We start from the raw sequence: 17,677 nt of genomic DNA, 5'->3' as shown, positions 1-17,677 counted from the left end.
AAGACACGTATCACTCTGCAGATCCCAAGGGTTTTAGGAGTTTGTGCCAGGAAACAGAAAAGACCAAATACTTATTTTTCATTATAACACAAGCAGCTACTCTATACTCTGTTACTATGACAGTTCAATTTTTTAAAAGCATGCTACTCTATACAATAAGAACACAGTTCCTTAAATAACAAAACACAAGACATTAAATATTTAATTGGTATCATCCTCCAAAACAATTACCTTGGGAGATTATATTGTTAGGGGAAACACACACCCTGGTCAGGCACCATAGTAACCATCTGCATGAGTTATTTTACAACAGGAGGTCCCAGTAAAGAACATGGAATTAATAGCTACCACTCTTTCCAGGAAGAGTTCGGGAAAGGTCAAAAGACCATGTGTCCCACCATTTCCCAGAATTCTCGCTGGCATCTATCTTGGCTGAGCAATGCATGTGCCCCCAGGAAGGACTCTAAGTCGAAATGATTGGCCAGAGACAACCCAGAAACTAATCCCATCACAATAAAACCTGAGACTGCCAGCCACGTGGCAGAGCAGTTCTCCTGGGTTCCCTTATCCTACTGCTCTCTGCTTGGGTGCCCCTTCCCAATAAAGTCTCTTGCTCTGTTGGCACATGTGTCTCCTGGGATAGTTCATTTTCCAGTGTTAGACAAGAGCCCACTCTCAGGCCCTGGAAGGGGTTCTCCTTTCTGCGACAATATTATGCCCTAACATTCACATTTCTTTCAGAGTCACATCACAGGCTAGCCAAGAAAATTAGCAATTATGTAGCATTCACATCACACAGACAATGTTTCCAATACAAATCTCTTCATTACCAACTATATCATTATTAACTATATACTAATAAAATTTTTTGGCTTACCCAAGCACTCCCCACCCCCAAATTGTGTGTGTGTGTGTATCAGTCGCTCAGTGGTGTCTGACTATTTGTGACCCCATGGACTGTAGTCTGCCAGGCTCCTCTGTACATGGAATTCTCCAGGCAAGAATACTGGAGTGGGTTGCCATTTCCTCCTCCAGGATATCTTCCTGACCCAGAGAACCTGGGTCTCCTGTGCTGGCAGGCAGATTCTTAACCATCTGAGCCACCGGGGAAGCCCCAAATTACACTATTAAAAAAATGACAATTTGTTATCAACAAAAATATGTAAAGGCATAGGTCACTGGTACTGAAAGCAACATTAAAAGAATTTTTCTAAGTCGCTCAGTGCTAGTCAGTGTTAGCATCTGTAAGTACATGGTTTTCCAAGATGAAAACTTAAATTTAGATACGTGAGTTCAAGTATGTTACTTGCTTATTTTTCAAGTTTCATTATCACATTATGGACCTGTCTTACAGAAAAGAAGTCCCTAACTCAAGGAGCTAAATCTTTAGAGTAAAAAGATGGGGGAGGAGAAGGGAAAGAAGAAAAGAAAACTAAGAACTGACACAAACTTACATTCTTTAAAAACAAACAAACCCTGTTTCTTGTATATACTTAATAATCGCCCTAATAACCAATCTAAGTATGTTTATGACATACCATTTACAGCTTTTTCAATCAATTCTTCACAAGCATCAAAATCACCCTTTAATACCAATTTATCATGCAGATCTGTTAACATTGGATGTTCCAGGGCAATCTTGGTTTTCTTTTGCAGTGATTCAAAGGCTTCTGTATAGTTATGTTGTCTAAAGTGTTTTAGGCAAAGACGAATAGCTTCCTGTTCACGGTACTACTGGAACACAAGAGAAGGTATAAAAAAAAGAGATCTGGTTAGTTATTACTTTAGGAAATAATAAGTGACAATTACTAACCTAAAGCGAGCATTTTAAACATTAACTAAACATACTAAGCATAACTTAGCATTGTACTAACTCTATTCATTAGTATCATTACTAATTCCACTATTAAATGACAAAGCTGAAGCCTAGTCAATTGTAATAACTTGCCAAAGGTCACAAAGTATATAGCAGAAAGATATTAGAGAGATGAAGATATACAGATATATATATTGGAATATTATTTCATGAAGACAAAAGATACCAAAAGATGAAACCAGGCCTAATTCTGAACCTTCAAGAAAAGAACCAGAAAAAATATTTATCAAATCTTACTTAAGATGATAAAAATAATAGCTTCCAAGGTTTTTACTAATCGGACAACAATGTTGGTACTGAAAGCACAGAAACCATTAAATACACGCTCTTTGTTCTTAGTTCTTAGTAATAAGTTACTAGTTGAATGACAAATATTATCAAATGTTCATGTATTTCAAATTCACAAACAGGTTTTATGATTAAAATCATCGGGAAGAAACTATTTAAGTTTCATAATTTTTTTCTAACCCTGAGCTAATTCATTGATTAAATAGCTATAAAGTAAAAAAAATCTCAATTAATTACAATCCAAAAAGAAATATTCAATGTACTGTCTCTTCCCTAAAAGGATGAATGCCAAAAAACAAGATCACATATATAATTTAAAAGAAAATTTAACTTCAAGTTTAAGTTATGACATAGGGAACAGACTTATGGACAAGGGTAGGGGAGAAGTGGGAGACGATGAAATAAATGGAGAGAGCAGGACAGATGCATATACACTAACATGTGTAAATAGTTAGCCGATGGGAATTTGCTGTAGGACTCAGGGAACTCAAACTGGGGCTCTGTAATTACCTAGGATTACAGAGTGGGCAAAACGGAAGAGGGAGATTCAAGAGCGGGGGGGACATATCTATACCTATTGTAATTCATGTTGAAGTATGACAGAAATCAAACTAATACTGTAAACCAATCATCAATCAAAAATAAATAATTATTTTAAAAAGGAATAAGTTATAAAACTTCCACAAATTTCCTAAATAAGAATACAACAAACTGACATGGAACCAATGCATAATAACCAAATAAAAATATAATTTACTTGTCAGCATTACTGTTTAATAAGGCAGGAACATTTACAAGACTCAAAACACTAATCAGTTTATAGTTTTTGATAATATATTAATGACAGGTTACCAAAACACTTTTTCTTAAACACTATAGCAAGGTTTTCCCTCATCAATTAACAAAAGAATAATTCTATATACAAACTAACTTGACATTAATAGCTTCATATGCTTGGCTTCTAAATAAAGATTTACCTAACTATCTGGAACCATATTAAACAGTAATACCTTGTTATCATCCTGACTTTAATTTCTAGAGGTTTACAATAATACAGAGAACTTGACAAAAGAATGACCAAACAATTTTAAGTTCTCAAATATAATCTGTCCACAATGTTGTGGGGGAAAAGGTGCAATCTGCAATTTCTCACAGTATCAAGCGATTTGTGAATATATTAAAGAAAACACATGTACGTATCAGAGGCTAAAGAGAAAATATTTTCCGGTATCAGAAAACCTTACTCATTAATTTAAAAAAAAAAAGAACCAGAGAATTTAGAAGACTGTTAAGTATCTGCTAAGCACTGTTATGTGTATAACACTGTAATTGTCATTTTTAATGTTTAAGAATATCATCTCTACCTGGAAATAATTTAGAATATTACAGGCAATCCCAGAAAATATATTAAAAATATAGAAAAATCCAGAATCTACTTTAAATTGAATATAATCAAATCCCCACAATAAATTAGTCAAACAAAAAGTTCCTCAATTACACTGACCAGAAAAGAACTGAAATTCTATTAAAAAAAAAAAAAAAACTTAGAAAGAACCTATATTGCTTCCCAGCCTCCTAAGAGATGAGTTGACAGTTCAGCCCAAGAAGTCAGGAAACAGTGATGAGATTAAAGCTTATCACTCCCCTAAGGAGAAATAGTCCTCCCCTCAACAAAAACATAGCAGAAAGAGTTAAATGGATATACATCAGAAACAAAGATGAAACATTAAAGGTGTTCAAAAAAAAACAAAGACCCATTTGTTAATAATTTAAATTCACACTTCTCAGGCTGCATTTATTATATAAAATGACCTATGAATAAAATTGGAGAAGGAAATGGCAACCCACTCCAGTGTTCTTGCCTAGAGAATCCCACGGATGGGGGAGCCTGGTGGGCTGCCGTCTATGGGGTCGCATAGAGTCGGACACGACTGAAGCAACTTAGCAGCAGCAGCAGCAGCATGAATAAAATTATTAAATATTATCTTTATACTCCCTATAAGAATAAGATCACACTATTTATAGAAACTATCTCAAATTTTAGTTCTTTAAAAGAAAAAGTTAACATTGCTATTTTACTTAACATGAACACAAAGGAGGAATACATAATAAAAGCAATCCAGAACCACAACTACCCAACTGAAAACTACATACAAATATTTCTATCAATACAGATTTGGTATATTAATATAATAGCAGATTCTGGTGTCACACTGCCTGCATTGATGCACTGCCTTGAGCACTTGACAGCTGTGTGTCCTGAGGCAAAATACTTCTCCTCTCTGTGTTCTACTTCATCATCTGTAAAATATGGCTAATAATTGTACCTATCTCATAGAGTGGCAATGAGTGAATAAGTGACAAAGAAGGTTATAACCTAGCAAAATGCAAATGTTTAATAAACACTGATTCATCTTTTTAATTATCATTACTGTTCTCAATATTTTAAATTAATCTCAAGACAAGAGCATGACACAATTCTCTATTACAGGCATCTGAAACATAAAATCCGGATTTTAAAATACAGTCCTACCTTACTATACCAGTTGAGACAGGGTTGTACTACATCAGGATCATCAATGCCACTAAGTTCAACATACCAGATGCTAAAGTTAAAGCTGGGTCCCCATGATAAAAGTGGAACTTGGAGGAGGAAGAAAAGAAAGAAAAAGAAAAAAATTAACATAGTTCAAACAAAACTTTAGCAAAGTAAAACAACAATTCAAACTTAATAGCAAATTTTCTGAATACCTTCTATATGCCCAGCACATTGGTGCTAGGGCTACAGCAGCAAAATGAAACATGATCTATGCCATTATGAGGTTGCTTTAATTATAAAAACATAAGGACATATTCAAAGTGTCATGTATCTATCCCCCCCCAAAACAGGACCAGGGCTAGATGATTTATTTTAGCAGGTTAGTTTTTATCAATGCCACAAGAAACAAATAATTACTATAAAAGCTATTTATAATTTAAACTGTATCAGAGCACAGAAAGAGACAAACTTCAACTGCTTAGCAAAGTGGCATATCCCAGAAAACAAAACCAGAAGAGAAAAGTTTTAAGGATAATATCAGCTCTGACTATATATTCAAAATTTTAAATAATACTGATTTTTTTTAAAAAGCAAATTAATTCTACCAGGTTTTCACTGCACTAAATAGAATTAGTTCAAGGAATGGAAGGTTGTTTCAACAGGAGTGATAATAATGTAATTCATCATGTTAAGTAAAAGAGAAACATATTTGATTACTTCAACAGATGCTAAGAGCAAACTTTTGGAGAAGGCACTGGCACCCCACTCCAGTACTCTTGCCTGGAAAATCCCATGGATGGACCAGGAGCCTAGTAAGCTGCAGTCCATGGAGTCGCTAAGAGTCGGACACAACTAAGCGACTTCACTTTCACTTTTCACTTTCATGCACTGGAGAAGGAAATGGCAACCCACTCCAGTGTTCTTGCCTGGAGAATCCCAGGGACGGGGGAGCCTGGTGGGCTGCCATCTATGGGGTCGCACAGAGTCGGACATGACTGAAGCGACTTGGCAGCAGCAGCAGCAAGAGCAAACTAATAAAATTTACTTAAAAAAAAAAAAACCCCAAAACTCTTAATATATAAGGAACAGAGGCAGAAGTAAACTTTGCTACTTAGGTTTTTTTCTTAAGTATCAAAACCTCAACCCACCACTCCCCTCAAACAAACCAAAACAAAACAAAAAACTAACAGAGAAACATTAAGTATTCCCACTCAAATCAGGAACATGACAGAGAGGCCTAATATCTCTACTATTCAACCTATATGGGAGATCCTAGCCAGTGCAATCAGGAAAACCCCTGCAAATTAAGGAAAAAATATCACCTGAAGATGATTTAGTTCATCTACCTAAAAAATTCAAGACATTTAACTGAAAAACTTTTATTTAAAGTTTATATGCAAGAAAAAAGGAAAAAGCTTAAAATATCTCAGAATAAACTTTAAAATATGCAAGGTAATAAAATTTTAAAACATAAATACTTAATATATTTCTAGACGGGAAAACTCAAAGGTTGTAAACATGTTGATTCCCCTCAAATTCATTATAAATTTAATGTAATCTCATAATCCTTATGGTATAGATCCTATTTTTTTGACATCAGACAAGCTCATCTGAAAAATATCAACAATACAAAATATCTAAAATAATACAAATAATAAGAAAATAAACATACTAAAAGATAAAGGAATTTTAAGTTTGGTATTAGTGAAAGAAAACAAAGTAACATTACGGGAGCACAAGAGTATGTCCAAACATCTCTGAAGGATCCAGAGGAATTTCACAGAATCAAGATAACATTTCACATCAGTAATGACAGGACACAGCAGACAGAAGTTTTTAACCTGTGATTGATAGGCTCCCCACAACCCTTTCAGGAGGTCCCATGTGGTCAAAACTACTTTTCATAATAAGACTAAGGCTTTGTAGCATTTTCTTTTTTTTCTAAACTGTACTGACATTTGCACTCATGGTACAAAGGCAATGCTGAATAAAACCGTTGGCATCTTGGTAGTGCCATAAAAAGTAGTAGTATGAGAGTGTTCCAGTGTTCATTCCTTAATACAGTATGAACTGAACTGTATTACTCGCCATCACACACCTGCAGTTAAAATACAAAATGACAATTCATTTAACAATGTCTTCTGCAAATAGATAGCCAGTGGGAATTTGATTTATGATGCAGGGAGCACAAATCCAGTGTTCTCTGACAACCTAGATGGTGAGATGGGGTGGGGGTGTGAGGGAAGTTCAAGAGGCAGGGGACATATGTATACCCATGGCTGATTCATGCTGATGCATGGCAGAAATCAGCATAATACTGTATGGCAGTTATCCTCTGATTAAAAATAAATTTATTAAAAAAATAAAATGTTTTTCCATAAAAAAGAAAATAGCATAAAGTAAGCTACAACAATATAGTTTACTGCACAGCTAATATAGCCAACATTTTATAACTTTAAATGGACCATAAGATATATCATAACACTGTACACTTGAAATTCGTATAATAAATCAAGTATAATTTAATAAACAGTATAAAAAGTAAATATATAAATAAATTTATTTCTTGGTTTGTGAAAAGTTTTCTAAATTTTCTTAAATGATGCTCACTTTCATAGCTCCTAGAAACGCATACATTTTTTTAAATAAAATGTCGTTTTGCCTGTAATATACACTTAAAAACGCAACATAAACTCCTAAAATTGTGACTGCATTATCAATTTAATATTAAGTTTAACTGCAATGCTTAATTGTGCATTCATCCTTCTAATTAAAATAGTATGATTAAAACATGAAAAATGTCTCTGATGTCGTGTAAAATTAATTTTAGTAAATTCCTATCATTAAGTACACATCATTTTAATATTCTGTGCAGCACAATGGAAAGTACACCAAAGGTACTTTTGCTGCACGTGAAAGTACGATGGCCTTCTCAAGGAAAAGGACCTGTGTAAGCTGGGAGCTGAAACAGCCACTGAAATAGCTCTGTAGGATACTATTTTTTCTTAAAAGAAAAACTGACATCTAGTATTTAGATTTCAGTATCTGCCAGACATTTACCTGTCATTTCAAAGACAACAAATAACAGTATTTATTGACAAAATTCAAGCTTTTGAGGAAAAATCAGAATTTCGGAAATTCAGTATTCAGCATTGTGAGCTTAGCTACTTTCCAGTACTTTTCTGATAAGATTGGTGGTAATAATAACAAGTGTGATTTTTAAAAAATATTATATAATGAAATGTTCCAACATTTGAAAGATTTGCATAACTCAGTGAATCACATTTTCTAAATTACCAATAAATGATTTTACAAGGTACAAAACAGAACAATGGATTTTAGTATCACACCAACATGGTTCAGACTGAGTAATGTCTAAGAAACTAATACTTGTCAATTTTTGATTAAGTATCAAAACAGAGTATCTACAATATTTCATATCAGGGCTACTAATTTCCAAGTCCACTGCTATTTCCTAGCATATGAGACTCAATGAAGAGCTAAGATGTACTAGGTCAGATGCTTTCCTATTTTTGTCATCTAAAGGATGCTGAGTGAGTAAAGATAGAGAAAAGCAACAGGAACCAGTCATCAGGATATACGCAGGATTCCCGGAATGTTTAATATGACCTTCAGTTTATATGTGCAAATAATACAAACTTCAGAAAGTTTTATACTAACAAATACTGAATTATCATCACTGTTTCGGTGTGCATTTCTTCAGAAGTACCATTTAAAAAGCGTTATCTACTACATCACAGCAATAACCATTAAGCAGTATAAATATCAGAATAAAACAACATTCTAAACCCAAGACCCCAAGAACACAGTCTGTAACTGTAACTTATTAGTGATCTGAAATCCATTCTTAAGTTCCAAGTCCAATTTCAATAAAATCAGGAGGGAAAAAAGCTTCCTATTACATCTATTCCAGTCAGAAAAATGTTCATTTATTAAATCCTTATAAGCAACTGTGGGAGGGAGGTTAATTAGGAAATCATCTCACAAGATCTTCTATTAGACAAATAAAGAGTACAGTGAATTTTTAACAAACTGAAGGCATATATACAGGATGAGCAGAATGATATATACCCATTTCAAATATACACCAGTGATTTTTGGTGGCATTAACAACACTAATACTGAATATTAGACCCACTCTGTGTTGTTTATCAGAAACCTAAATGTGAACTGGAGCACCAAGCACACCTTCCTTGCTCCCTAATAAAAGATGCCTTTGCTCTCACCTAAAATAAAAAAATTTTTTTAGAAACTCCGCACATCCCAAGGCCAAGAGACTGTATCCTAAGATTCACTATCAGTTCTTCCAATGGGATAAACAGGCAAAGACAAGATCAGGATCAATGCCTGCCACACATTTTCATAAAATGGCATGCACAGAAAATGACAAGCTACTTAGTACACAAGCACACTAGGCTCTAGGATTCTGTGATTCTAGGATTGGCAGGGAGTCAATGTACACATGTACACATACGTTCAATATGCTTTGCAGTATCATTTGGAAAGCTCTTGTCTAGATGTAAACAGCTCTTAGAAGATGCTGGTAATTTTAAGCTCAGGTTCTGGAAGACTATAAAAATTCAACATTAACTTCGCTGAAAGAGTGCATCTACTCTTACTCAGTTCAGTTCAGTTTAGTTGCTCAGTCGTGTCTGACTCTTTGTGACCTCATGAACTGCAGCATGCCAGTTCCCTGTCCATCACCAACTCCTGGAGCTTCCTCAAACTCATGTCCATTGAGTCAGTGATGCCACCCAACCATCTAATCCTCTGTCGTCCGCTTCTCCTCCCGCCTTCAATCTTTCCCAGCCTTAGGGTCTTTCCAAACGAGTCAGCTGTTCACATCAGGTGGCCAAAGTACTGGAGTTTCAGCTTCAGCATCATTCTTTCCAATGAATATTCAGGACTGATTTCCTTTAGGATGGGCTGGTTGGATCTCCCTGCTGTTCAAGGGACTCTCAAGAGTCTTCTCCAAAATCACAATTCAAAAGCATCAATTCTTCGGTGCTCAGCTTTCTTTATAGTCCAACTCTCACATCCATACATGACTACTGGAAAAACAATAGCTTTGACTAGACGGACCTTTGTTGGCAAAGTAATGTCTCTGTTTTGAATATGCTATCTAGGTTGGTCATAACTTTTCTCCCAGAGAGTTAGCGTCTTTTAACTTCATGGCTGCAGTCACCATCTGCAGTGATTTTGGAGCCCAAAAAAATAAAGCCTGACACTGTTTCCCCATCTATTTCCCATGGAGTGATGGGACCAGATGCCATGATTTTAGTTTTCTGAATGTTGAGTTTTAAGCCAACTTTTTCACTCTCCTCTTTCACTTTCATCAAGAGGCTCTTTAGTTCCTCTTCACTTTCTGCCATAAGAGCGGATCATCTGCATATCTGAGGTTACTGATATTTCTCCCGGCAATCTTGATTCCAGCTTGTGCTTCTTCCAGCCCAGCATTTCTCATGATGTAGTCTGCATATAAGTTAAATAAGCAGGGTGACAATATACAGCCTTGATGTAATCCTTTTCCTATTTGGAACCAGTCTGTTGTTCCACGTCCAGTTCTAACTGTTGCTTCCTGACCTGCATACAGGTTTCTCAAGAGGACAGGTGGTCTGGTATTCCCATCTTTTGAAGAATTTTCCACAGTTTGTTGTGATCCACACAGTCAAAAGCTTTGGAAGACTGTAAAAATTCAAGATTAACCTCGCTGAAAGACTGCGTCTACTCTACTTACAAACGAATGAATGCAGTAAGTACACAAAACACTCAGCACAGTAACTGGCATATGGTAAGTGCTCAATAAATGCTAGATATTAGTATTATTAACTCTTATTCCTATAACAATTTTCTGCTTAATAGTATACTTTTAAAATGTTACCTCTCCACATGCTCTCATGAAAGCCACCACTGGGGTACATTCTTCCCCTACCTCCCCACCTCCCTCTGACAAGACACAGTACTCATCCTAGACTTCCAGACTCCTGAGGATCCAGAATGCAGGTTGAGTCCAATCAAAGCTAAAGCTTCTCTCTGAACCTCTGACACCTACTCAGGCTACAAAAATCCAAAAAATTCACAGAAATCTAAGTCATCTCATCTACCAAAACCCAGAACTCCTCCAGAATCCTTCCAAAAAATGAGTACTTCTTTGTGCCTTCACATCACCTTATTTCCTGATACAACTACTACCTTGGCTATGAATCAATATACAAACCTTTCTAGTCACCATAAAACTAATAACCTTATCCCATTCAACTTTATGTTTTCAGCCATCTGATCTAATCGCCCACTGAGGTTTTCCCTTCCAAACTTCAAACTTGCTCTCTTGAATCTAACCACCCAAATAACTACTCTCCTTCCTTACTAAACTTTATTTTTACTTACAAAGCTTACCTGAAACTAAGCTTCTTCCTAAGGCCAACTCTCAACTTTCACACTAATTCCTACTGAAGACTTCACTCCAGTATGAGCTCTTTGGTTTTTTGTTTGGTGATTCACCTTGGATATTCAATGAACGCTGTGACTCAATCCCTCTCAGATTTAAATGTAAAATGAAAAGTACACAGGATTCAGAGTAAGCAAACTGTATTGAAATATAGCTATAAAAATAACTAAGATATAAAATTATGATATAGAAATATATATGCTTTTTATTAGCACATTAGCTAACAAGATTCTAGTGGCAGGTCTAATAATTACCATAATTCCAAAGATACAATATTTGCCACAGTGTAATGTGATGAGAGATGGGAACACCAGACCACCTGACCTGCCTCTTGAGAAATCTGTATGCAGCTCAGGAAGCAACAGTTAGAACTGGACATGGAACAACAGACTGGTTCCAAACAGTAAAAGGAGTACGTCAAGGCTGTATATTGTCACCCTGCTTATTTAACTTCTATGCAGAGTACATCATGAGAAACGCTGGGCTGGAAGAAGCACAAGCTGGAATCAAGATTGCCGGGAGAAATATCAATAACCTCAGCTATGCAGATGACACCACCCTTATGGCAGAAAGTGAAGAGGAACTAAAAAGCCTCTTGATGAAAGTGAAAGTGGAGAGTGAAAAAGTGGGCTTAAAGCTCAACATTCAGAAAAAGAAGCTCATGGCATCCAGTCCCATCACTTCATGGGAAATAGATGGGGAAACAGTGGAAACAGTGTCAGACTTTACTTTTTTGGGCTCCAAAATCACTGCAGATGGTGACTGCAGCCATGAAATTAAAAGATGCTTACTCCTTGGAAGGAAAGTTATGTCCAACCTAGATAGCATATTCAAAAGCAGAGACATTACTTTGCCAACAAAGGTCCGTCTAGTCAAGGCTATGGTTTTTCCTGTGGTCGTGTATGGATGTGAGAGTTGGACTGTGAAGAAGGCTGAGCGCCGAAGAATTGATGCTTTTGAACTGTGGTGTTGGAGAAGACTCTTGAGAGTCCCTTGGACTGCAAGGAGATCCAGCCAGTCCATTCTGAAGGAGATCAGCCCTGGGATTTCTTTGGAAGGAATGATGCTAAAGCTGAAACTCCAGTACTTTGGCCACCTCATGTAAAGAGTTGACTCACTGGAAAAGACTCTGATGCTGGGAGGGATTGGGGCAGGAGGAGAAGGGACGACAGAGGATGAGATGGCTGGATGGCATCACTGACTCGATGGACGTGAATCTGAGTGAACTCCGGGAGTTGGTGATGGACAGGGAGGCCTGGAGTGCTGCGGTCTGTGGGGTCGCAAAGAGTCGGACATGACTGACTAACTGAACTGAACTGAGCTGAATGTGATGAGAAATACTTATAACTTCTATCCAAAACAAGTCACAGGTAATGCCAATACTATAAGCTACTGCCTATATTCATAACTGAAGACAATGCTAAGAGTTTAGAGAACACAAAGATGTAACACACAGCCACTGATTAATCCCTATAAATCTCCATATAATAAACTCAAAAAGTATAAATAGGATGTCTCTAATGAGGCAAGCAGTTTGCTTGCTGCTTCTGAAATATGAGGAAACAGAAGACAGTTGCTATCACCAAGGATTTCAGAATCTACTTGAGGAAACAAAACTTTCACCCATCACAGAGTAAAAGAAATCAGCATTCATAAAAAGACAGACTTAAGTTTGTATCCTATCTCTATTTCTACTGTATAGTCTTGGTCTAATCATTTAATCTACCTCTCAACTTCAGTTTTCTCATCTGAAAAGTGAGCATAATATACCTATTTCACACAGTGTTAGATGTTTCATAAACAACATCTATTTATTACTTTAAAGTAATGTAAGCACATATCCAAAAGCATATACCAAATGCTATGTCTTTGATCCATCACTTACTAGCTATATACCCTGCGACACATCATTTGACTTCTAGTCTCATTTTCCTTAACCAAAAAAGGCAAGATTTTTTATCTTCCAGTGTAATGCTCAAATGAGATACCACTTGTGAAAACACTTACAAACGCAAAAGCAGTAAAAAAAACACATTCAACTCTTTGCAACCCGATGAACTGTAGCCCGCCAAGCTCCTCTGATTCATGGAATTTTCCAGGCAAGAATACTGGAGTGGGTTGCCATTTCCTTCTCCAGGGAATCTTCCTGACCCAGGGATTGAACCTGTAACTCCTTTTTCTCCTATACTGGCAGGAAGATTCTTTACCACTGAGCCACCTGGGAAGCCCATTAAAAACATATGAAGTTCTAAGAAATGATTGCTGAAATGACATGACGGCTCAAATCATGTGCATGTACTTTTTCTATGTCTAACTGATGCATAAGAGGACCTCTGTTCTCTCATAAATTTTTTAAGGGAACAAACTATTCAACAACCCTAAACAGGCTTCTATTCATAGTTCTTCTAATGAATAATATTAGAGGATTAAGAATTTTAGAAGCAGCAGTAGTACTTTCCTTCAAAGAAAACTCATGGGTATAGAATATGTATTCTGGTAATTCAAATAAAATAACTTTAAAAAAGAGAACATTTCATTTTGCATGACTAAGCAATCAGATGTTGAATAAGTACTTTAAAATATTTAAATCTAAATTTTCACTGTTGCTACATTTGGAATGTAAGAATTGTTCAAGCATTGTTCAAGAATGTAAGAATCTATAAGAAATGGGTGGCATGAATACTGAGGAAAGAATTATTTATTAGCATGAAAGAAGAAACAACCAAAGAATTTATTTTAAAAATTTGCTTGTTCATCAATTTTCATAAACAGGATACAGGTTTTTATTTCCAATTACTTATTATAACAAACTATAGCTTCTGCTGCAAGCACTGTTACACCAAGCTCAGCCTGGGCAGCTACACGGTGCTGCAAAGGGCAGTTCTACTGCAAACCCCACTATCAGCAGCTGTTTAAGAGCAAAGGCAACTACGACTAAGGCTTAGGCTGGAAGCAGCACAAGGAGCTCTGGACTCACACGAAGGCGGACCCCGGCACCATGACAGCCTGAGGCCCCTCTGACCATCCACTCTCCCCCACCCTGGCTCAGGTAGATGGCCTGCATTAGGCAGCAGGAAGGATGGGAGAGAAACTGGACAGCTGTGCCCGCAGTGAGGGTGGGGGCAGGGTCCAAAAGGCAAGAGGCCACCTTGCTCAGGCAGGTTACAGGGGCAGGGCTCTGCTCCAGAACTCCTTCTCTCCCTCAGCTGGTAGGGGTTCAGGAAGCAGGACTGGGGTTTGCTCACTTCCCTGCTTCCTGTTTCTTTCAGGCTTCCCAGGTGGTGCTAGTGGTAAAGAACCTGCCTGCCAATGCAGGAGACATAAGGGACTTGGGTTCGATCCCTGGGTTGGGAAGATCCCCTGGAGGAAGAAATGGCAGCCCACTCCAGTATTCTTGCCTGGAGAATCCCATGGACAGAGGAGCCTGGCGGGCTGCAGTCCACCGGGTTGCACAGTGTGGGACATGACTAAAGCGACTAGCACGCACGCCTGTTTATAAAAGAAAGTGAAAAACCAAAAAGTCCAATGATTCTAAAAATAGCTTTCCCTCTATAAATAGTCTTTTCAGATATTCTTTTTGTCTAATTCCATATACAGAGGAGCCTGGTGTCACGGAGTCAGACACATACACAATGAAACTATTTGACTCAATGAAATGAACAGGCCAACTTGCAACAGACTGGCAAATAACGATAATGGAGCTGTTCGTTTCAAAAGAGGATTTTTCTCCCAAATCAAAACACAGGATTCTGGCTTTTATTACCATTCTTTAAGGAATATGATTCACCATAATTACAATTTTAACATACTATTTTCAAAGTTATGAAATAAAGATGGAAATTAACAGTGAAGTCCTCAACTTTCAAACCCTCTAACACAACTTATAAACAAAATAATCCTAAAAACACTAGTTTTGAGGAGGTATTACAAATACTTTTAAAGTTAAAACACTTGCTAAAAAGATAAATGCCTTAGATAGCATTTTTCAAGAATTACTTTGAAACTAATTAGTGGGTTATGAAATTAGTTTTATGTGTTTGACCAACATTACCACATGCACAAAAAGGAAATACAAAAGAAAAAAACAGAAAATAACCATAATACACTGCCTTAAGGAATCCATCAGTATTTGGTTTTAGAATGATGCAACTTTAGAACTGATAAACCTTCCATAAAACAATCAAGGCTCTCAAATCACTGTATCTCATTAAATGATAAAGTATTTAGAAAAGATTCTATTTGAAATAACTGTCACTCAGATACAGATTTATAAACTAGGGGCCAGCCAAACAGTAAACATTTTGGGCTTTGTGGGCTATACTGTTTTTGCAACTACTCAACTTTGCCATTGTAGTGCAAAAGCAGAGAGATACTATGTGAAAAACTGGCATGGCAGTGTTGCCATAAAATTTTATTTAAAAAAAAACAAAAAAACAGTGAACCTACAGGATTGGGCCCACACAGGCTGTGTTTGCTGATTAATGATATAAAGAATTTATTTCTACTCCAGAATGCTAAAAGCCTTACCTATTTTAATGAATCGACATGGAAACATCTGTTCATCAATTTTATGCTTTAAGGTAAATGTTTCTTTGTTATAATCATTCTTTAAGCCACTGTGGAAAAAAAATAAGGTAATTAAATCTGATTTCATAATTTAGTAAACATACTAAAACAAAGACTAATAACATACCCAGATTTTAAGGTTTGACAAATACGAAAGGAATAATATAACGAAGTAGTTGAACATGAGAATATAGGACACAGCTTGTACATTCACATCAACTGCACTATATGGTGGTCTCTTAATTAAATGAGGGCTAATGAAAACGTTCAGTGTTAAAGAATGTGACTACAGTGCATGAAAATGTGTGACAAGGTCCAGTGTCCTTTGTGTAGAAAGAAAGAAAGTGAAGTTGCTCAGTCGTGTCCGACTCTTTGCGACCCCATGGACTCTAGCCTACCAGGCTCCTCTGTCGATGGGATTTTCCAGGCAAGAATACCGGAGTGGGTTGCCATTTCCTTCTCCAGGAGATCTTCCTGACCCAGGAATTGAACCCAGGTCTCCTGCATTGTAGGCAGACACTTTACCGTCTGAGACACCAGGGAAGTACTGAATACAATGTAAAATATTCAAGCAGTAAGAAAATTGAAAAACAATTCATACTCATATCTTACAACCTAAACAGAGCCAGATATTCGAATCTGCCAAAGAATTAAGTCATTAAATTCTGACTGAGATGCCAATGTTCCTTTTTATAGCTCAATACATTTTCAAAGACAATCTTACTCTGTTGGTTTAACAGCATCCAGTTTATCCTATATAAAAAGAAATTAATATAATTTCTGTACTTAAACAACTTAGGACTGATTCAAGTATTTATGGAAAAGTCACTTACTTTCAGGCTGCCTTATATTCAATTGACATACTTCCATGGCTTAAATCAAATGCACTCTAGATGTAATAATACTTATATAAAATACTGTGCTAATGGGACACACTATGTCACAAATATATTCTAAAACTGCATGACTTCATTTGTCCCCTCCATTTTATAACCCATTTTTCATCATCTAGAGGGCCAATTAACATTTACTCCTGGTGGTCTATGCTGTCAAAACTCAAATTTACTGAGTTCCTTCCAAGAGGTGGGGCTTTCTGGTGGCTCAGCTGGTAAAGCATATGCAGGAGACCTGGGTTCGATCCCTGGGTAGGAAAGATCCCCAGAGAAAGGAATGGCTACTCACTTCAGGTATTCTTACCTGAAGAATTCCATGGACAGAGAGGAGCCTGGTGGGCTATAGTCCATGGGGTTGCGAAGAGTTGAACGTGACTGAGTGACTGACAACTTTCATTTTTTCGTTTCTTTTTCAAGAGGTACGCTCTGCACTAGGTGCAATCCCATAATTTTACTCTGTTTAGTCTCCAATTTATACTAAGCTCTCAGGACAATCAATCTTAATGTTTTCAACAGATTATATATTTTTATAGCAAGGATTACAGCAAAGATATCAATTATAGCTCAAAAGTATATCTGAAGTCATTAGCATTTTAAAAATAAGACTGAAGAATAAGAAGTAGAAAAATAACCCCAATTTTATTCTTTCTGCTTTGGTAACAATATTAATTAGTATCTCGGTGGAAAAAAGTTGACTCAAGCCACAATATTAAAATAAGGCACTAGAAATAAAATAGTAGAAGTATTCTTTTCTCCCTTGTAAGAAATATCAAGGCATGAAGATTTAGCTACAAAGAGACTAAACTAAGACTACATTGAGAAGACAGCTCTTTCCTCCCCATAATCATAACCCACCTGGACAACAGCTCTGTCATGTTTTCTTCATTCATTCCACCAAAGACTTTAAATTTCTTCAAATTGCAGACATGAGTTTTCTCATATTTTCCAAATGTGATATTCTGGACTATAGCAGGCCTTTCAAGCTTCAGAATCAAGTACTACAAAAAGGAACAACCAAATTATATCCTCCTCCACTCAAAACAAAT

At 36.6% G+C, this 17,677-nt stretch overlaps 1 protein-coding gene across 8 annotated transcripts in view; it reads right to left on the bottom strand.

Annotated features, from left to right (window-relative positions):
• The window catches only part of MKLN1 (muskelin 1), a 392,319-nt gene that overhangs the window by 121,750 nt on the left and 252,892 nt on the right, over nt 1-17,677 (bottom strand). For 7 of the 8 annotated variants that reach the window (XM_005902205.2, XM_070369015.1, XM_070369017.1 and 4 more), the window contains 4 exons: nt 17,487-17,629; nt 15,700-15,788; nt 4,698-4,807; nt 1,539-1,731 (listed from right to left, as the gene is read on the bottom strand). In XM_005902205.2, the coding sequence (XP_005902267.2) occupies nt 1,539-1,731; nt 4,698-4,807; nt 15,700-15,788; nt 17,487-17,629 (535 nt within the window). Of the gene's footprint in view, nt 1-1,538; nt 1,735-4,697; nt 4,808-15,699; nt 15,789-17,486; nt 17,630-17,677 lie in introns of those variants that run through there. The other variant, XM_070369021.1, reaches the window with a different exon arrangement.

Source organism: Bos mutus, chromosome 4 (genome assembly GCF_027580195.1).
Source record: "Bos mutus isolate GX-2022 chromosome 4, NWIPB_WYAK_1.1, whole genome shotgun sequence".
Taxonomy (NCBI): Eukaryota; Metazoa; Chordata; class Mammalia; order Artiodactyla; family Bovidae; genus Bos; species Bos mutus.
This window is presented reverse-complemented; position numbering and strand designations above follow the sequence as displayed.